Source organism: Crocuta crocuta, unplaced genomic scaffold, assembly GCF_008692635.1.
Source record: "Crocuta crocuta isolate KB4526 unplaced genomic scaffold, BGI_CrCroc_1.0 scaffold116, whole genome shotgun sequence".
Taxonomy (NCBI): Eukaryota; Metazoa; Chordata; class Mammalia; order Carnivora; family Hyaenidae; genus Crocuta; species Crocuta crocuta.
Window position 1 is genome coordinate 1,623,940 of NW_027531562.1, and position 22,539 is coordinate 1,646,478.

Here is a 22,539-nt window from a genome sequence, read left to right on the forward strand (position 1 = left end):
CTGAATGATAACTTTTCCAGGTAGAATAGTATGTGTTGTTTTTTCCCTTTCAGCACTTTGAATATACCTTGCCACTCCCTTCTGGCCTGCAAAATTTCTGCTGAAAAATAAGCTGATAGCCTTATGAGAGTTCCCTATTATCTACCTAGTTGTTTTTCTCTTCCTGCTTTTAAGATTCTTTCTTTATTTTTAAAATTTGACATTTTAATTATAATGTGTCTTGATCTGTATCTCTTGGAGTTCATTTTGTTTGAGACTCTCTTGTGATTCCTCAGCCTGCATATCTGTTTCCTAGGCTAGGGAAGTTTTCAGCCCCTTTCTCTTTCTCCTCTCCTTCTAGGACCATTGTAATGCTAATGTTAGTATGCTTGATGTTGTCTCAGAGGTCTCTTTAACTATTCTCATTTTTAAATTTTTTTAAACTTATTTATCTTCAAATAAATAAGAAAGAGAGTGTGAGCGGGGGAGAGGTGGAGAGAGAGGGAAGGGAGAATCCCAAGCAGGATCTGTGCTGTCAGAAAAGACCGTGATGTGGGGCCTGATCCCGTGAACTGTGAGATCATGACCTGATTTTACTATTTTGACAGGTGTGAAGTGATATCTGATTTTGGTTTTAGTTTGCATTTCCCTGATGATGAGTGATTTTGAGAATCTTTTCATGTGTCTGTTGGCCATCTGCATGTCTTCTTTGGAAAAATGTTTGTTCTATCTTCTGCCCATTTTTTTCTTTNGCACTTGAAAATATCTTCTCCCATTCAGTAGGTTTTTCTATAGTTTTTTTTTTTTTTAATCATTTCCTTTGCTGTGCAGAAGCTTTTTGCTTTTATGGAGTCCCAAAAGTTTGTTTTTGCTTTTTTTTCCTCACTTGCCTCAGGAGACACATCTAGAAAAATACTGTTACAGCCAATGTCAGAGAAACTACTGCCTGTGCTCTCTTCTACAATTTCTATGGCTTCATTTAGGTCCTTAATCCATTTTAGTTGGTTGTTGTGTATGGTGTAAGAAAGTGATCCAGTTTCATTCTTTTACATGTAGCTGTCCAGTTTTCCCAATGTCATGTGTAGAAGAGACTCTCTTTTTCCCATTGCATATTCTTGTCTATTTTGTCAAAGATTAATTGATCATATAATCATGAGTTTATTTCTGGGCTTTCTATTTTATTCTGCTGATCTGTGTTTCTGTGCCAGTACCATACTGTTTTGATTATTACAGCTTTTAAACACTGGCAGAGTAGGGATACTTATGGTAAAATCCCAGACTTATTTCCTTCCAATCAACACCGCAAAAGCCTTGTATTTGCAACACTTTTGAGGTCCTTTTCCATCAGGTTCTTGCATAGATTAACTGTCATGTCGTCTTCCCCTTTATTTTTGTCTTTGGATTCAACAGCAAACTTAAGAAAGTTTTTACAAAGAATTCATCCTATTACTTTTAGAAATACTTATAGAGTAAAAAACATGGAATGATGGTGTTTGAGGATCATATCCAAAGCACGTCAGTCATAAAACTACATGCTGAAATCTAAACCTTATTATTCAAACTTCTCAATTTTCCAAAAGAAACATTTTTTCCTATCAAATATTTTTTATTCAGTGATTTTTTTCATTGCTTGGTTTATTTTTTCCAAATAATCCAATACTTAACTCTACCCATGTTATTTTTTAATCAATGAATCCAACTCTTTCCTTACCTAACAGCCAATGGATAAGAAGGCAAGGAAGCATTGGGTTTGCTTTCACATGGAATTCTCTAACTAAATCCAATTTAGCTTGAGTCTTTAGATCTTTAGCATATCATTCACAAATTCTCAGGACAGACCACTAATAAAAAATAGTATATTAACAGAAATTACTGTTCTGTCATTTGTTTATATTCTTCTTATATGCAGTTCAAAAAAAGATTTCTAGGAAGTTTCTAATATAAGGAAAAAATAAGACTATTGGAGGCAGTGGTGAGGCAAGAAATTATATCAATAAACTCTTTAAGAGCTGTGAAAGAGCTTCAAGCCCTGGAGTCACATATTCATGGATCTAGATCCTTTTCCTCCACTTTCTAGTTCTATGACCTTGGGTAATTAATCTTTAAAAAGTTAGTTTCTTCATCTACAATGTTATAAAGATTAAAGGAGACACTGGATGGTAACCCAGTAACTAAGACAAAGTACACATTCAATACTGCTAGCAAATAACACAACAGCCCCATCCTTTCAGTGACTGACACTTAATACTACTTGGTTTCTTTAGGAATATCTTCCAGACAATAAAAAAAAATTGAGAAAATAAAATAAACTGAGAAACACATGTCCTAACAATGTATGATACCTTGTTTTAGCAACGTTGGGTTCCCCTGAGAGAATTCATCTATATTAGACCAAACCTGTCTGGTAAAGGTTTATTGAGATAGCATTTGAAAAAACAAATATGACTTGTGATACACACAATTCACCAATGGAAAATTGACATGAAATTTCAACAAATTTTATGAAAGTCGAGGAGTTTCTGTGAAGTATTTGTGAATTAACAAGAACCTCTAAGTTATTAAAGGAAATGTTTAAATAAATAAATGCAATATCAGTGGTCAACCAACTCACATGGCAAACCAAATCTCTCTGTTTTATTTTTTTCCTGGTACTTTCAAAGGGGAAATGCTTGCTTAGTCCCCTTCCTTCAGGTTCTCTATAAAATATTACTTCTTTTCCTAAACAAATCAGATATGGTTAATTTTTGGCAACTTAAACTTCTTCATATATCACCCGTGATAATGAATAAAGTTGATCTATGATTTCCTAAACTGTATTGGAAAAATGGAGTGACCTAATTTCAAAATCCAGTAGACTTAATTTGTATTTATGAAACTCCTGTTAATTTACTTAATTAAAGCAAGAGCGGAAGAATATGCAATTTTCATATCATTAAAAAAAAAAAAGGCCTTATCTGAGAGAGACAATTTAGGATGCCGATTCAGGAAAGTGACTCTGGGGCCAAAATGCTGAGATTTGAATGCCAGATCAGTTACAAACTAGCTGGGTATGCTTGGAAAAGTTGCTGAAACTCTTTGCTTCAACCATTCTTCTGCAAAATTGAGAGGATAATAATTCATACAACATATGGCTATTAAAAGTCTTACATGAATTAACACGTAACAGAAAAGAGACTAACACCTATTAAGTGTTATTATGTTAGCTGTTATTATTGATGGTGGTGCTGTTTTTTGGTCCTTCAGAAAGGGAATGCTCATTTTTACTTACTTACTCCAAAGCAAGAATACTTGCTATCAGGCTTCAGGGTAATCTATCAACCCATTTATAATTATATGTAAAATTCTGCATATCCCCATGTTTTATTGAGGTATAATTGGCATAAAATAACTGCACAACTTAAAATGTACAATTTTATACATTTTGATGTATGAACACACACACAAAACTATCACTACAATGAAGATCATGACTATATTTATCATCCCCCAAATCTTCTTCATTACCCTTCATAATTCCTCCAGTGGTCACCATGATTTTACCCTATGATTTTTTTTCTATTTTGTTTTACATTTATATTTAGATCTATAATCCATTCTGACTTCATTTATTTTTAAACTTTTAAAAACTATTTATTTTGAGAGACAGAAAGAAAGAGAGAGAGTGAGCAGGGGAGGGGAAAAGAGAGAGGAGAGAGAGAATTCCAAACAGGCTCTGCACTGTCAGTGCACAGCCTGGTGCAGGGCTCAAACTCACAACCTGTGAGATCATGACCTAAGCTGAAATCAAGAGTCAGATGTTCAAGTGAATGAGCCACCCAGGCTTCCTGACTTCAATTTTTCAGGATTGTACAATATAGAGTCAATTTCATATTTGTGCATATAGATATTCAATTGTTCCAGGATCATTTGGTGAAGGACTACGCTTGGAATTGCCTTTGCATCTTTGTCAAAAATCAATTGACCGTTGATGCACAGCTCTATTTTTGAAATATCTATCCTGTTCCACTGATCTATTTCTTGGCCTTGACACTAGAACCATACTCTCCTGAACACTGTAGCTTTATTGTAAGTTTTGAAATAAGGGGGTGTAAGTCCTTCAACTTTATTTTTCTTTTCCAAAACTGTTCTGATTATTCGAATACCTTTTCATTTCCATGTGAATTTTAGAATCAGCTTATAAATTTCTACAAAATACATTAATGGAAATTTCATTTGAATTACATTGATCTTACAGATAAATCTGAGGAGAAATTGATATCTTAATAATATTATGCCTTCTAATCCATGAACACAGTATACTTCATCACTCATTTAGTTATTTAATTTCTGTCACAAATATTTCATAATTTTCAGAGAATAGGTCTTCATGTATTTTGTTAGATATATCCGTAAGTATTTCATCTTTTTCTGTTATTATAAATGATACTGTTTTTTAATTTCAAATTCTAGTTGTTCATGGATAGTACATAAAAATACAATTGATGTTTGTATATTGGTCTTGTATACTATAACCTTGTTAAAGTCCTTTATTAGCCCTAGGATCTTTGGGTTTTTTGTTTTTTTTTTCTAAGAGCCCATAGCATTTTCTATATGATCATGGAGCATGTGAGTAAAGATAATTTGGCTCCTTATCTTCCAGGTGGCATGTTTTTAAATCCTTTTTACCCCGCTTTCTAGTACTGGCTAAAATTTCCAATGCAATGTTAAATAGAAATGGTGAAAATGGACCTCCTTGACTTGTACCTGATATTAGGAGAAAAGTATTCAGTCTTTTATCATTAAATACATTAGCTTTAGATTATTTGTAGGGGTGCCTGGGTAGCTCAGTCTGTTAAGCATCCAAATTGATTTCGGTTCAGGTCATAATCTCATGGTTCATTGGTTCAGGCCCCATGTTGGGTTCCATGCTGATCGTGTGGAGCATGCTTGGGATTCTTTCTCTGTCTCTGTCCCACTTGCTCTAAATAAATAAATTAATAAACTTTAATAAATAAAAAATAGATTATTTGTATACACCCTTTATTAAGTTGAGAAAGTTTCTATTTTATTTTATCTAAATAGTTGAACTTAATGGCATAATTATTCATTAATATTCCTTTCATACTCTTTTACTATTAGTAGAATATGTATTGATGTCTCTCTATTTTTCCTGATGTTGATAATTGTTGGGAGCCATTCTGAGCCCACTAGTCGAGAAAACTCCTGGTGAGGTTAAAGCAAGTTTGCACGGTCTCTTGCCAATCAGATGATGNTGACAGATACTTTGATTTTTTCCTGCATTTTCTCTGATCAGTATTGATAAAGCTTTTATCTTCTCAATAAAACAGCTTTTTAAAATTTCATTGATTTTTATTTTCTCTGTTGTTTTTCTGTTTTCAGTTACAGTGATTTCTGCTCTGGTATTTATTTTCTTTTTTCCCCTCTCCTTCTAACTACTTTGTGTTTAATTTGCCCTTCTTTTTCTAGTTGCATGTGATGAAAGCTAAGATCATTATTTTAATAATAAATTTTGGTGGCACAAATTTTAATATTTTTTCTATTTATATTCAGTACAAAACATTTGATAATTTCTCCTTCTCATTTCTTCTTTGCTCCATGAGTCGTATTTAAATTTGTTATTTAGTTTCCATATTTGAGGATTTTATAAATATATGCCTATTTTATTTCTAAGCTAATTCCATTATAATCAGAGAGCATACTTTGAATGATATGAATCCACTTACATTTGAGATTTATTCTATGGTTCAGAAAAGAGTCATTTTTGGTAGATGAAAAAGTTCTGTGTGCACTTGAAAACAATGTATATTTTTTAAATTGTGGGATGAGGTGTTCTAAATGTCAGTTAAATCAAGTTCATTTATGGAGTGTTTATGGCTTTTATATTCTTACTGATTTTCTGTCTGCTTATACTATCAGTTATTAAGGAAAAGTGCTGCAATCTCTGCCCAAAACTGTGTATTCCTGCATATTTATATCATATTTTGACTCATGTAAGTTCTGATTTTAGAACATAAACATTTACTAATGGTGTGTCCTCTTGATTAATCATTAAAAAAGTGCTTCTTTATATCTTGTAATATTTTTGCTTTGAAATCTAATTTGTTACATATTAACAATTGTGTTAATGTATATTTTTCCATACTTAACCTATTTTGTCTTTATAATTAAGGTGAGTTTATTTTAGACAACATATAGTTTCATCTGCTTGTTTTTTTAATCCAATCTGACAATTACTGCCTTTTAATTGAAGTTTTTAGTCCATTTACATTTAATAGAGTTACTGATGTGATTGGTTTAATCTTCCACCATGCTTCTTTCTCTTTGTTACACCTGTTCTTTATTCCCATTTTTCCTTTTTTCCTGAATTGTGTGTGTGTGTATGTTTAATGATTTCATTTCATTTCCCCTGTTGGACTATTAGTTATAGTTTCTTGTATTTTTAAAGAGTCATAGTATATGTTTTTTTCTTTTCACAGGCTATCTTTAAATGATATTATACTACCCATGTAGTATAAGAACCATTCAACAGTATAATTCCATTTCCTGTCCTTTGTGATATTGTTATATGTTTTACTTCTACATGTGCTGTAAATCCCACAATACATTGTTACTATCTTGCTTTAAACAACCTATTATCAATTAAAGAGATTTAAAAAATACAAAAATAATTTCATATTAACTTACATCACAGCCATTTCCAGTGCTTAACATTTCTTTGTGCAAATTCAAGTTTCCCACTGATACCATTTTTCTTTTGCCTGAAGTATTTCTCTCAACATTTCTTGTAATGCAGTTCTGCTGGTGATAATTTTTTTTTCTTATTTTGATGTCTGCAAACTGTTTTTATCTTTCTCTCTGAATATCTTCTCTGCGTATAGAATTCTTGGTTATTTTTTCCCAATACTTTAAAGATGTTGCTCCACTGTCTCCTGATTTGCATTATTTCTGAAAAGAAAGCCTACTATAACTCTTAATAAATCTGCTATAATGTTAATAATAACTCTGTTTTCTCTGGATTCTTTGAAATATTTCCTCATCATTGGTTTTAAACAATTTGATTAAGATGTACCTCAGTGTAGTTTTTTCATGTTTATTGTGTCTAAAGTTTATTGACACCCTGGATCTATAGGTTTATAGTTTTCATCAAATTTGGAAAATTTTGTCCAATATTTCTTCAAAACTTGTTTGTCCTTATGTCCTTCCTTTTAGAGATTCTAATTACATATGTATTAGGTTGCTTAAAGTTATCTCACAGCTCATTATTATTTAACTTTAGACAGTTTCTATTGTTATGTTTTCAGGTTTATGAATTGCTTCTTCTGCAATGTTTAACTGGCTGTTAACACAATTCAGTATATTTTTAATCTTGGTTACTATAGCTCTTATCTGTAAAATTTTGATTTTAGACAGATATACTCAATGTCTGTACTTAATAAGCACAACAGTTTTCTGTAACTTCTTGAACATATGGAAGGCAAGTAAAATAACTTTTAATGTTCCTGTCCATTAATTCTGTAGTCTCTGTCATTACTGGATCTGCTGTTATTGCTTATGTTTTTCTCCTCATTCTCAGATAGATTTTACTTCTTTTTTTTTTGTATACTGACAGCTTTTGGCTAGATATTAGATACTATAAGTTTTACCTTGTTGGATCCCGGGTACCTCTATGCCTATAGGTATTCTTGAGTTTTGTATTAGGATGCAACTAAATTATTTGAAAGAGTTTGATTCAGTTCTTGCTTTTAAGGTTTTTGGGCAAGACTAGAACAGCATTTAACTAACTATCATTTAACTAATTTAACTAACTTGTCCCCATTACTAAGGCAAAATCATTCTCAATACTCTATCACATGCCCTGTGAATATGAGGATTTCTCCCATTACTGATGGGTAAGAGAACTATTCCCAGCTATGGGGAAGCTCCAGGAATTGTTCCCTCTGTTTTTTCAGATGGTACTTTCTGCTTAAGACATGAGAGGATCCCTTCTTCATATGTCTACAGCTCTCTCCTCTCTAGTACTCTGTCCTATTGCAAATTTAGCTGTCTTGATCTCCTCAGACTCCCAGACCTGTCTCTTCAACTCAGGAAGACTGCTAGGTTCTGCATAGATTTCCTCTCCATATTCTGTGCCTAGAAACTCTAGGGATAAATTTGGGTAACCATAGTATCACTTCATCCATTTCACATCTCTTCATTGCCTAGTATGCAAGGTTAAAAAATATGATTTCGGGAGCCCCTGGGCGGCTCAGTCAGCTACATGTCTGACTTTGGCTCGGATCATTATCTCATGGTTGGTGGGTTCAAGCCCTGCATTGGGCTCTGTGCTAAGAGCTCACAGCCTGGACCTGCTTCAGATTCTGTGTCTCCCTCTCTCGCTGCCTCTTCCTGACTGATGCTCTCTTTGTTCTCTCTCTCTCAAAAAAAAATTAAATTGTGATTTTGCCCAGTTTTTTAGTTGTTTCAGGTACAAGGGTAAATCTGGTCCCTTACTTTATCTTGACTGAAAGTGGAAGTCTGCTTATGTATTTTAAGAAAAAGAAGGCCTATAGCCTTCATCAAGGAGTTATGGCCTCTTTATTAAAAGATAAGAAACACAGTTCTGAGTACACTTATAAATTATTGGTATGGATTACTATTGTTACTATGGATATTCTTATACATTTTAATTTTCATTTATTGTAGGAAGTAATATTTAAACTGTTAAAATCCTGGTTCTCTATAATAAACACATAATAAATTCAGAATGCTCTTCTGGAAGATGGGATGGCTAAAGGTAATATAAATGTGTAGTACTGTCAGTCAAGATATGGGCCTGAATCAATGAAAGGAATAAAAAGAACAAAGTTCAAGTTTCTTTGGCTCACAAAGAAAGAAGCCTAGGGAAGAAAAAAACAAAAACATACAATTCAAATGAAAATTATAATTAAAGCTTGAAAAGTATGCACACAGATTAGTATTACAGGTCACACACACACACACACACACACACACACACAAGTAAGTCTGGGTAAAGAGTTTAAATGTATGAAAAACAAGTATAATGAAAAATATACTTTTTTTGAAAAATTTCAAAATCTTGATAAGGAAAAAGATACTTCTGGGATTTGTCAAGATACCTGATAAGGGAGAAAGTTGCTTTGGAATTTAATACAAGATCTCTTGCTTTCCTTTGACTTTTAAAAAAGAGATAAATGTATTCATTATATACCTAGTTGGGGATAATAGAAAAGTTTGTTTCACATATATACACTTACCTAAATTCTTCTGAATATTATGGAAAGGTTTCCCATATTTTTGTCTGTAATTAGCTATGAATATTACCTAGTATGATAGATACTTGTACATTTGTATTATTTTTCTAGCTATGCTTTGTAAGGAGGGGGAAGGGATTTTATTTACCACTGAATCTCTAACAGTGACTGTTATAGGGCATCTCTTAGAGAAAGTTCACTTATTTAACAAATATTATGAAGTACCTATTAAACCCTATGTGAAACTTTAGGAATGCAAAGGTGAACAGAAACTGGCTGTGTGGATGCTTTCTTTAGACCCATAGAGAAGACCAATACTAATCAAACCATCGCACCAACAGATGTCAATTGAATAACAACAAACACTGCGTGTGTGATTAAGTGACATCTCTTATATAAGCTATTTTCAAAGTGACTAATGAAGAAAATCCTATAACACAGTGACTGAATCAGAGCTTCAGATTCTCAGTATCAGAACCCAGTTCACATTTTTTAAAAATTTAAATCCAAGTCAGTTATCATAAAGTCAAATAATGATTTCAGGAATAGAATTTAGTGATTCATCACTTATATATAACACCCAGTGCTCATCCCAACAAATATCCTCCTTAATGCCCATTTCCCATTTAGCTCATCCTCCCCACCCAACACCACACCAGTTTGTTTTCTGTCTTTAAGAGTCTCTTAAGGTTTGTCTCTCTCTCTGTTTTTATATTATTTTTGCTTCCCTTCCCTTATGTTCATCAGTTTTGTACCTTAAATTCCACATATGAATGAAGTCATATATTTGTCTTGCTCTGACTGATGTATTTTGCTTAGCATAATACATTCTAGTTCCATCCACATTGTTGCAAATGACAAGATTTCATTCTTTTTGATTGCTGAGTAATATTCCATTGTTTATATAGACCACATCTTCCCTATCCATTCATCAGTCAATGGACATTTGGGTTCTTTCCATACTTTGCCTACTGTTAATAGTGCTGCTATAAACAATGGGGTGTATTTGCCCCTTCAAATTAGCACTACTGTATTTCTTCACTGGATTCTTTGTTTTTTTGGGTGTTGAATTTGATAAGTTCTTTATAGATTTTGGATACTAACCCTTTATCTGATACATCATTTGCAAGTATTTTCTCCCATTACATCAGTTGCCTTTAAGTTTTGCTGATTGTTTCCTTTCCTGTGCAGAGGCTTTTTATCTTGATGAGGTGCAAATAGTTCATTTTTGCTTTGGTTTCCCTTGCCTCCAGAGACATGTAGAGTAATAAGTTGCTATGGCTGTGGTCAAAGAGGTTGTTGCCTGTTTATTCCTTTAGGATTTTAATGGCTTCCTGTCATACTTTTGGGTCTTTCATCCATTTTGAGTTTATTTTTGTGTATGGTGTAAGAAAGTGGTCCAGGTTCATTCTTCTGGATGTCACTGTCCAGTTTTGCCAACACCATTTGCTAAAGAGACTGTCTTTACTCCATTGGATATTCTTTCCTGCTTTCTCAAAGATTAGTTGGCCACACGTTAGAGGATCCAGTTCTGTGTTCTGTATTCTCTTCCAATGATCTATGTGTGTCTAGTTCTTCTGCAAGTACTATACTGTCTTGATGAGTACAGCTTTGTAATATAGCTCGAAGTCTAGAACTGTGATATCTCCAGCTTTGGTTTTCTTTTTCAGGATTGCTTTGGCTATTTGGGGATTTTTCTGGTTTCACACAAATTTTAGGATTATTTGTTCAAGCTCTGTGAAGAATGTTGGTGTTATTCTGATAGGGATTGCATTGAATATGTAGATGGTTTTGTTTAGTAACAACATTTTAACAATGTTTGTTCTTCCAATCCATGAGCATAGAATGTTTTTTCATATTTTTGTGTCTTCTTCAATTTCTTTCATAAGCTTTCTATAGTTTTCAGTGTATAGATTTTTCACCTTTTTGGTTAGGTGTATTTTCTAGCTATTTTATGGTTTTTGGTGCAAATGATTCCTTGATTTCTCTTTCTGCTCCTTCATTATTGGTGTATAGAAATGCAACCGATTCCTGTACACTGGTTTTATATCCTGTGACTTTGCTGAGTTCATGGATCAGTTCTAGCAGTTTTTTGGTGGAGTCTTTCGGGTTTTCCACATAGAGTATCATGTTGTCTGCAAAGAGTGAAAGTTTGACTTCCTCCTTGATGATTTGGATGCCTTTTATTTCTTTTTGTCAACTGATTGCTGAAGCCAGGATATCACATACTATGTTGAATAACAGTGGTGAGAGTGGACATCCTTGTTGTGTTCCTGACCGGAAGGGGAAGCTCCTGGTTTTTCCCCATTGAGGATAATACTAGCAGTGGGTCTTTCATATATGGGCTTTATAATCTTGAGGTATTATCCTTATATCTCAACTTTCTTGAGAGTTTTTATCAAGAAAGTATGCTGTATTTTGTAAAATGCTTTTTCTGTATCTATCGAGAGGATCATGAAGTTCTTATCCTTTTTTTAAATTATTAATGTGTGGTATCACATTGATCTAGTCCACATTTTTCTCCAATAGTTCATACAGAGTTTCTTTCAGAAATAATTTTTGAAGAAAAGAGTTTACCACCAGGTACTTCACATCATGTTTTAGAACTTGGAAACATTGTCATTATCATTGGAAACACTGTCACTATCACACAGGTCAAAAGGCATCTTCTTGGTGGTCTCATGAAGGTGAATAGTCTTACAGAAATGTAAATATATTCAAAGCCATTTTGTGGGAATATGAACCCTGATAATGAATATAGTTTTAAACCAAATGTCAGAATAAAAGAAAATTTATTGAATAAAAGCATGTATTCATTAATTAAGCAAATATCTATCAAACATCTACCATGTGCAAGTATGTCCCAGGCCTTGCAAACAGAGCACTGAAAATCCCTGTACATGAAAGTCCAAGGGGATAGCATAAGGTTGAGGCATATGATAAATAAACAAACAGACCACTTAGAGACTTCTGATTCTCTGCATAGGCAGCATCCCACAATGGTCAGTACTTGCTTGCTCATCAAAACAATATGGACTCTTTATCTAACCAACAGAGACCAGAAGCAAGCAATATCTCCAACTTAATTAGATATCCTCTGCTGACTATATTGTTGCCATTAGTCTATTCTCCTCTATCCTTTTCTTGACAGTGATTTTCAACCTAGTTTATCACAGACCTTATTTGCTACCTCCATCATTCCAAAAGCCTACACATTCAGTAGCCAACCTAAAGAAAAGGGGAGACTTTTCTCTATCTGCAATTTATATCTACCTCTATGTGTTAGCTTGAGCTTCTAAGAAGTAGCTGGGGTTTTAAAATGAAAGCTTACTTCCACCACAGAAGCAGGATAAAACTGTCTACATCTAGTCCACAGAGATCTAGTCCTACATCCCTAATCATATGATTTCAAGTAAATCCCCAAAGAAAGCCATTTTGTCTCTTCCAAAGCAGCTTGAATGCTTCCAAAATGTCAGAGATTCTCCAGGTGCAGATGGTTTTTGTATTAGTTTTATTATGGCCACTACCATGCTTAGAGGCTTCAAAACTATAGAATAGAAAATAACCTCTAGTGCCCTTCCAAACACTTGAAGGAAGGAAGGAAGGAAGGAAGGAAGGAAGGAAGGAAGGAAGGAAAGAAAGAAAGAAAGAAAGAAAGAAAGAAAGAAAGAAAGAAAGAAAGAAAGAAAGAAAGAAAGAAAGAAAGAAAGAGAAGAGAAGAGAAAACACACCAGCAAAATAGCTTCAGAACAAACACATCATTTCCAGAAAAGACATCCAATTATATAGACTCTGATTACTGGTAATAACTTGCAAGTCTTAAGAAATTTAACAACTTCAGCTCAAAACAATTAAATTGAACTGCTGATGATACAATCATCCCCTAGACTCAACATAGCTGCAGATGCAGAAAAAGTGAGAAGGCTTACTGATTCATTGTCCCTTCTGTTCCCAGTCCCTAATGCCAAACACATCAGATGGCAAATATTAAGCCTTTGTTAAAACTAGAATTATAGGAGAAGAGTTTTTTTAGTGGCATTATTACATTTGATTTTTTAATTTTGAATCTTGGATTTTCCAAACCTATAGAACTGATAATGTAAACCCATAAGAAAAACTTTCCATTCCATGTATGTATATATGTATTTCATTTATGTAAGTCAAAACATGAAAACTAGGCCTTCAACTAATGGACAGTAACTTAAAGGTCATTTGGGTAATGCAAACTTCTTTATCAATAAATCTTTTTCATTAAGAATATGAAGGTTTTCGGGGCGCCTGGGTGGCTTAGTCGGTTGGGTGTCCGACTTTCGCTTGGGTCATGATCTCGCGGTTCGTGGGTTCGGGCCCCGCGTCGGGCTCTGTGCTGACTGCCAGCTCAGAGCTTGGAGCCTGTTTCAGTCTGTGTCTCCCTCTCTCTCTGACCCTCCCCTGCTCACGCTGTCTCTCTCTCTCTCCTAGAAATAAATAAAAAACATTTAAAAAAAAAAAAGAATATGAAGGTTTTCTGGACAAGAGGCTTATTCTATATTAATATTAAACAACCTTAGTCACATATATTTCTTTCATGTATCAATGGCTTGAACTTATAATCAACTGGGAAAATTCTTAAAAGGGACCCTACCACTTCCTTGAACACTGCATCAAAACTCACAGAGGAAACTTTCTGCTCTCAGCAATGTGTATCTATGAGAAGAAGCTCCAAGCAAAAGAAATGGAGTTTGTTGTACAAACAGGGCTAATTCATCATTTAATGAAAAGGTAAGTAGTACATCACTGCCTTATCTGTAGAACATATACATTGCTACATAAGTTTTGAGAGTGGAAAGCTACCTTCTAACAAAATCTTCATGGGGTTTTGTATGATTAAATAATATCACTGGTGAAGGAATGATTGAAGGAATTAATGGCTTAGTTTGGTAAGATTAAGCAAACTCTTCTGTGATTTTTTTCAAGACAATGAGATACACTGAACCACTTCTTATTGGCAGGCAAATAAATCTCTGTGTTATGAGAAATGGAATTTCATTTAGTGATTGGAGAGATCTATCCCTTGTGTTCACAAAACCACTTGTAAAATGAATACATTTTCCAAGTTCTGAAATAATATTTTTTCTTGGGAAAAATAAGAGACCATTATACTTAAAAAATATATCACTCACAGACTCCTTTCCCATCTTCTTTTGTAGTCGTGTTTGCCACTGGACAGCTTGCATGACAATGGCTTCCCATCTTCTTTCAAGATTTACAATGATCAGTTGCATGGGCTGGTGGTCTGCATTCAGATTGCAAGTATCCCGGTCATCCAGAAGATGCTGGCACAATCGCAGGATGGAGGCCACTCCACGTCGTCTCTGTTTGATTTCACCACAGAGGGACTGCAACACAGAAAGGGATTGATCCATGGATGTTTATAAAGCAGAATTCCCCCCAAATTGAAACACCTTTTTCCACCATAATTTCAAATTATAGTGATATGCTCAGCTATAAACAATAAGACAAGAAGGGGTCTGGAGTTGTCTTTAGATTGGAGATTGTCTATTGATACTCAACTAATGCCAAATAATTTAGCTGCATCCCATTCCTCTTCCCTTTCCTTCAATAATTTCTCCATCTAAAATGTTGAGTCCCACCTAGATACCTAGGTGATTAACAACTTATAACTTAATGTAACTTAGGTCATATGAATACCAAACAGATTGACACCCTTTGATTCTAGGTGACAGGAAACACAAAAGATAGAGAAGTGCCCCAAAAGGAAATGGAATTTTTCCAAATTCACTCCTAGATTTTTTGAAAGTTTAGTTTTCTACTGGCTGGGAATAAGTTAAATAAAATTGCAAAGAAGTTTCATATATAACATCTATTATTGGGGAAAAAAGGATAAGCAACATTTCTTTTCCAAAGCTTGATTAACAAAGCAATAATGTTCTGACAACAGCAATTAGGATACTGGATTATTACTGCACTATTTGTTGGTTGCTGTTTCTTTTAATAGACATTCTCACAATTTAAGAAGGATATGCATGCATCAAAATAGCATTTTGCCCCTAGAAGCATTTGTATTACTGCAGTGACCCTAAGCTGAATGATTCAAGCAAAACAGTGGGTACACATGTCTAAAAATATTATATCTTTTCTTTGCCTACGGATAGTGTGTAAGTGATATTCTAATTCAAAGCCTTCAGGAGAAATGATGATTATATCCACAAACATCACTGAATTACTAATCTCCTTCTACTGCTACAATTGGACTGTTCTAACAGTTAACAGATTGCTTATTAATCAACAAGGGTAAACAAGACAATGCAATTTCATTTAGTGTGAGAGTTTTAATGCCTGAAAGTATTTGTGCTTAAAATGTTAATCTAGATAAGGCTTCATTAGTATAAGTCTTAAAATGATTAAGTGCAGTTCATTGAAATGTGCACAGAGTGGTAGTAGATCAGCAGGTGGACATTTCATACAGATGTCCCACTTATTGATATAATACATGCTGCAGCCATTTAAATGACCCTAACTCAGTAATAGCTGAAATTCTATTATTTCTGTAATGAGAGAACACTGTACCTTTAATATTTCTGAATTTTAAATAAGGTGAATGACAAATTCCCAAACCTCTATTTATGGCAAAATATGACTAGGAATTTTATTATTCAATTTATACCAGTGCAGCATTTTTAGTTATGTTTCCTGAACCTACCCTTATTTATTTTCCTAGCATTCATTATTATTTTCCTACATAACTCCTAATATAACCACCAGGTCTGACAAATTTCTTTACTGATGCTATTCATTTGTTCAAGGCTCTGAATGAGGAAAAATCCCCTAGACATTCAAAGATAAAATTTGAGGGCCTACCAAAGTAAAAAGCATTGTTTCCATCTTCGCCAACCCTGCTAACTGCCCCCCTCCTAAATGCATTCTTTCCCTCTCTTTCTCTCTCTCTCTTTCTCTCTCTCTCTCTCTCTCTCTCTCACACACACACACACACACACACACACCCTTCAATTTGCTCTCTTACTCTAGAACTGTTGAGCAATTCAAACTATGAAGCACAACTAATACCTGACAAATTTTGGTCCAATATTAACACTTTAAGATAATAATATAGCCAACTGAAATTGGTTGAAATGAGTTCTGTGAATATGAATATTGGGGATTTCAATTTCTGTTTTTGTTTTGTTACAAATTTCTTAACAATAAAGGGCTAGAAAAATCAAAAGTGGTATTTCAATGGCATTAAAAAAAAACTGGATCTTGCAAAACTCTTTTTGAAAATGACTAGACTAGTAATTGCATTAATCAATCCAGCAAAAAGTCCCTGTGTCTCTCAGCCAAATGAAAACCATGGATGGCACTAAAAGTATGTGTGCAGCTAGCACAGCCACATTGATAACATTTACAAAGTAGCCCAAATGGGCTTCATTCACCTTAAAGCCATTTTCAAAGTTCTGAAACGGGGCATGCGAGATCACTAGGGGAAATTTTCATAAAGGTCATTGGTCATAATCTTTTTATGAGTATCTGAAATGTACCCAGTATTTAAGCATCCAGATGATCCTTAACCACATCTTAATGTGAGTCAGTCCAGGTAGTTTAAAAACTGTGAAAGCTCTTTTTGATGTTCAATATAGGATTTGATTCAATGTTGACATTCACTACCTAATTTTTGGATCTTCACAAATCTACAGTTTTTGGTGTTTTTTTTACTTTAAGTACCTAAAGAGCTTAGTCTACATTCTAGATCAATAATTTGTCCTATATGCACATTGGGAAATAACACTACTTTAAACAGGAGGTGAAAATTGAGAATTTTAAATGCCCAAATATTTTTGATACTTTTTAATGTGTAGGAGATATAACTGATAAAATAACATTCTTCTACATGAGTTTCCTTGACAACCATTAAAATATACATATTTATTTATAATCACAAACACATACTAAATAAAACCAGTGCATTTTCTGGCAATGTTTCTTAGAATCAGTAGTTTATGATACTTCTATGATAAACTATGCACAGAGAAATGTTAAATATAACTACACAGAAACAAATAAGTATTGTAACTATTCCTGGCTTACATTTTCAGAGGAAAGTACTTTTAAACACAAATCCAAACTAAATAACCTAAGTAAGGCACTGAAATAAGATAAACTAATCCCTGTCTCTCAGACCTCCTCAAATGTACATTGTACCTTCCATCTGCTAGACACTGTTTTAGGCATGGAGGCTTCAAAAAGGAGCAAGTTACTGTTCTTTCTCTCAAGGAGCTGAGAGTCAACTGAAGGTGGACTACTCACAAATAAGCATGTAGAGAGAGATCTGTTAACAGAAGTTTGTGCAAGTTGCTTTTGGAGGAGTTGGTGAAACCTCCATGGAAACAATGGGAATCAGATGGTCCAAGCTGAATAGTTGTGGTTATAAAAAGAGTAGGGTCGGGAAGCAAGTAGCCTGGGGTGGCGGGAGCACCTAGTGTGTTAGGAAGAAGAGACAGTAAAGCAACTGGACAGGAAGTAAGGAACAGAAAACTTTGGAATGCTTTTCATTATTGCCAATTTTGAAGCATTTTCCTTGATATCTGGTGAGATCATACTGGTTTTCAAGCATAGTCATATTGCCTTCACAGAAAAGTATAAAGAGTAAAGAAAATTTAAAAAGAAAGAAAAAAATCCCACTAATTATCAGTATGTCTGTATTAGTTGTCCTATTATTTAGTAATTGTTAGGCAATTTCTTCTTAGAAGACTACCTCTTAGTATGGAGAACATTGTCTTGTATCATTTCAGAATCCAAGTGGTGGAATATAGTTTGATGTGCTACTTTTAAATTTATAATAATCTCTTTTATTTTCTTTATTTTGCATTTCTACTCAATTTCCTCATGTTATTAAAAAGGCAGGCTTGCTATGAGAAGTGTAGAAAAGTAAAAATCAAAATTTCTTAATCACTGTTTTCCTTTAAAACAATCAGATATCTAACCCTTTAAACACATCTTTTAGGACGTGTTCCAATAGGGTTGCCAACAGGCTGAAGGTTTTTATATTACACGTATAAACTGTCGATCTGGTTTCCAATTAATCAGTGGTGATACAAAGGAATGTTTTTGGTATATCTGGAGGGGTTTCTTTTATTTATTTAAAAAATTAACATTTTTATTCATTTTTGAGAGAGAGGAGACAGAGTATGAGCAGGGGAGGGGTAGAGAGAGAGGGAGACAGAGTCTGAAGCAGGCTCCAGGCTCTGAGGTGTCCGCACAGTGCCAGACACAGGGCTCGAACTCATGAACTGTGTGAGATCATGACTTGAGCTGAAGTAGGGCACTTAACCGACTGAGCCACCCAGGCATCCCTATTCATTTTTTTTAATGAGGGTATTTCTTTTTCCTCTCCTGACATTCTGTCAACCTTTTTGACTGTTTAAGCCACTCTATTATTAAGCCAAGTGTGATGTAACATCCTTTTTGACACTGGCTTCAGTTTAACGCCATTAAAGACTTCCAATACTGATACTTTATTTTTCATTATATATAAAACATACAAATATACACACACATATTGTATAATATGTTTATATTTACTTGTATATCCATATTCTTGACATTATAGTGTCATCTACTGTCACAGAAGGATATAAATAAGCTTGCAAGAAAAGAACTATAATTAGACCAAAACCAAACCACACAATAAGTAAAATGTAAGAACTAGAGAAAAGAGAGATGAGGAGGAAAATAAAAATTTAAAAATGCTAAAAATAAGCAGGAAAAAAATTTATTTAAGCAATTCCAGGGGCGCCTGGGTGGCTCAGTCGGTTGAGCATCTGACTTCGGCTCAGGTCATGATCTCACGGTTTGTGGGTTCGAGCCCCGCGTCGGGCTCTGTGCCAACAGCTAGCTCAGAGCCTGGAGCCTGCTTCAGATTCTGTGTCTCCCTCTCTCTCTGACCCTCTCCTGCTCATGCTGTCTCTCTCTTTCTCAGAAATAAATAAAACATTTAAAAAAAAGAAACTCCAAAGCAATTTGTCTCTATATCTCTTACATAATTTTATTTAGCAGGTTAATGTAACATCTTTAAGTAGGTCAATATGAACAAAGTGATAGGACTTTAGGTGATCTGTCAAATAAAAACTATTTATGAAGCAGTTCCATTTATAAGGTCAAACATAAGTTTATTTTCTAGATTGATCAATTTTTTAGCAATGCCTATTGAGTAGGCCATCTCTGTAGCAATCACAATTAAGAAGTATCAATCTGCATATATGCTACATAGCTGCCTTCACTCTAGTTGGAGTGAGGAAATAAGAGAGAGAGCAAAAAAGTGAAAAAGACATGTAAGTTCCTCTGGCTTAAATAGTCACAAGTAAATGGCTCCATCTCTTTGTTGCAAGGGTCTCCTATACTTTTTCATGTTTTATTTCCTTTTTGCACTTTCTGTATTTTACCATTTTAATTTCATGAGATGGGCAGATGTCTTCTCTTAGTCTGCTAAGTGTGATTAGATTTGTAGAGCAAAGATTCTAAAAGACTTCCCCAGGCCAAGCAGTATTAGCATCACCTGGAAACTTGGAAATGCCAGTTCTCTAGTGCCACTCCACACGTTCTGAATCTGCAACTCTGAGACAGGCTCCAATGAGCTATGGTTTAACAAATGCTACATGTGATAACAGTGCATGTTAAAGTTTGCCTAAGGAAACCTAAACTGGCCTAAGGAAACAGAGGAACTTAGTTTTATAGATAAGAGAATTAATCCAATTGAGCAGATTTTTTTTTTTAGAAGTATAAAATAGAAGTTACAAGTTCATTTCTGGAGTCACATTGTTAGGTCAAAGAGTAGAGATCACACCCATTGGTGATCAGTTATCTTTTTTAACTGTTACTGAATTACTGCAAGAAAATGACTAAATCGATGAGTAAGTCTTTTTGACCATAGATATCTTTATCTTATTAGTACTTGCTTGATGATCTTTGGAATTTTCAATGTAATTATTGAGCATGATAATACTTTAGGTTGTTTGAATACTGTATTTGCAGATTTTACTCCTTTTAATCAATTTTATCATATAAGTTATTTAGTAATTAATGACTCTAATACATATGGCATTGTGCTAAAGATGCCTCACTCAGAAACTGTATATAATAAAACAATATCTTGATGATTGTTTGGAAGGTACAAAGCATCAGATGCAGGTAATGTCAATGCTGTAGCCATGGTCTAACAAGAACATATAGTAGATGGGGAAAATGAGAGGCAATACTGGTACCTCTGTAAGCCTTCAAAAGATGCTTTTAATTGGTTGATTCTGGATTATTTTGGGCCAAAGATGGCAAAGATAATATTAATGGTATTTCTTACAGCGATAAACATTTATTGGGTATCATCTATGTGCTAAACACCATACTTTTCATTATAGGATTGAAATTAGTAAGTAAGAGGAATAAAATAAGATGTGGTACCTGTTTTTAGGTGCTTGTTATTTGGCTGTAAGGAAAAGACTCTGTCTTGTCAAAGTAAAAATTTAAAAATAATTGATGCAAGGCAAAGGTTTTTGATAAGACCTAACCCATCAAGTTGCTGTAAGTTTTAAATAAAGTAAGGGAGGTGCATAGTCAATAGTAAGATTGTGACCCAATGTTAGGGGCAATATATATACATGCCAAACTATGGACATTGACTTGGGGGATTAAAAGATGATTACTAGCAGAAGTATGTAGATTAAGTTTCATGGAACTAGTACTATGTTAAAATTGCAGAAGATCAGAAAGGTGGAGGGAAGGGAGGTCAGGCATTACTGTTGGGAGAGCCACATAAGAAAGGTCAAGAAACTATAATTTTGGTAACACTTTAAAACAGGATGGAAGTTCAAGTGGAAAATGATGATAATCATAATTCAATTATCCATCCATCCATCCATCTATCTATCAATTCATCCAACAATCCAAATGTACTTATTGAGTGCCTCTTATGCACCAGGCACTGTTCTCAGGGGTGAGAATATAGCAGTGATCAATAAGACTTCTGCTTTTGTGGAACTTACATTTGAATTTGGGTGTGTTGAGGGATGGTGGGAAGAGGCTTGGAAATGAAACATAAATAAAGCTACAAGAAAATATCAGATAGTGGTAACAACTATAAAATAAAATAGGGTAATATGGTGGAAAGTGGTGGAGTTACTTTAAATCGGATAGTCAATAAAGCTTCTCTGAGGGGGTAACATCACATAATAAAACATTTGATATAGAAACAACATAACTTAGTTTTCTGATGCTGCAATAATTTAGACAAGATAATGTTTATAACATGACCAATTTATGCCATAGAAAGGCCTATATTATGATTAAGTATAGGGTATTAATGATTAAAGATTGAATGCTTACTGTTGGGAGCCATTCTGAGCCCACTAGTCGAGAAAACTCCTGGTGAGGTTGAAGCAAGTTTGCATGGTCTCTTGCCAATCAGATGATGACCGATATCCACCCCCACTCAATTATTTCTGCTTGAGCACTGACCCCTAAGGTACCTTGTTGATCAATATCGGGAGGGACTTGTCCCCTTATTCCGGCCCTGGTATGATGATTGCACCTTGTGAAGGAACTTATCGTGGGAACTTCTTTTGATTATGGGAACAGACATCGTGTCTCCAGAAGGTCCTGTTTCCCTCCATACTTTCCCTTGAGCTATGAACAGGCTAATGACCCTTACTCATAAAAGATTGACCTTTACATGTACAATTCTGTTTCTACCATTGCGTTAGTCCAGGATGTTCATACAGCTCATCATGTAAATCAACTAACCAAAAATGTCTCTCATGCCCTAGCTATTCAAGAAATCATAAAAGTAGACACAAAGGTAAATTCACTCGAAGAGGCTATTCTATGTATTGGAAATAAACTAAACTCTTTAAAGGTACGGTTGGCTCTCCGGTGCCGTAAAGCATATAACTGGAAAATCAAGTCTTGCCTGGAGACAAAGAGCCTAACTTAGAGAGAAGGACAGAAGATAAGTTAGTACATACACCTTTGCTAACTGGTGGTGTATAGCAGCCCCTTCCCTAAGGCCTAATTTCCACAAACACCTTCCCTTACCCTGGCCGCTGTGATGAGGATGGATAAGAGTATCTACAAACCTATGACTTTATCTTAGTGTTATTAAAATGTGAACACCTTGTTATTTTCTTAGTTACTCAACCTCACTATAATTGGGGCAGTTCTGCAAGAAGACTTCTGTAAAACCTGTTTCTGTACATTTTCCAAAAACACCTTATCACAAAGAGCTATCCATTGTAAAAATTCCATTTCCTGATGCCATGTTAAC

General features: G+C 34.4%; 1 protein-coding gene across 1 annotated transcript in view; it reads right to left on the bottom strand.

Moving 5' to 3' along the window:
• The window catches only part of AKAP6 (A-kinase anchoring protein 6), a 494,727-nt gene that overhangs the window by 48,955 nt on the left and 423,233 nt on the right, over nt 1-22,539 (bottom strand). The window contains exon 12 of the mRNA XM_077772716.1: nt 14,393-14,608. Within this exon, the coding sequence (XP_077628842.1) occupies nt 14,393-14,608 (216 nt within the window). The remainder of the gene's footprint in view (nt 1-14,392; nt 14,609-22,539) is intronic.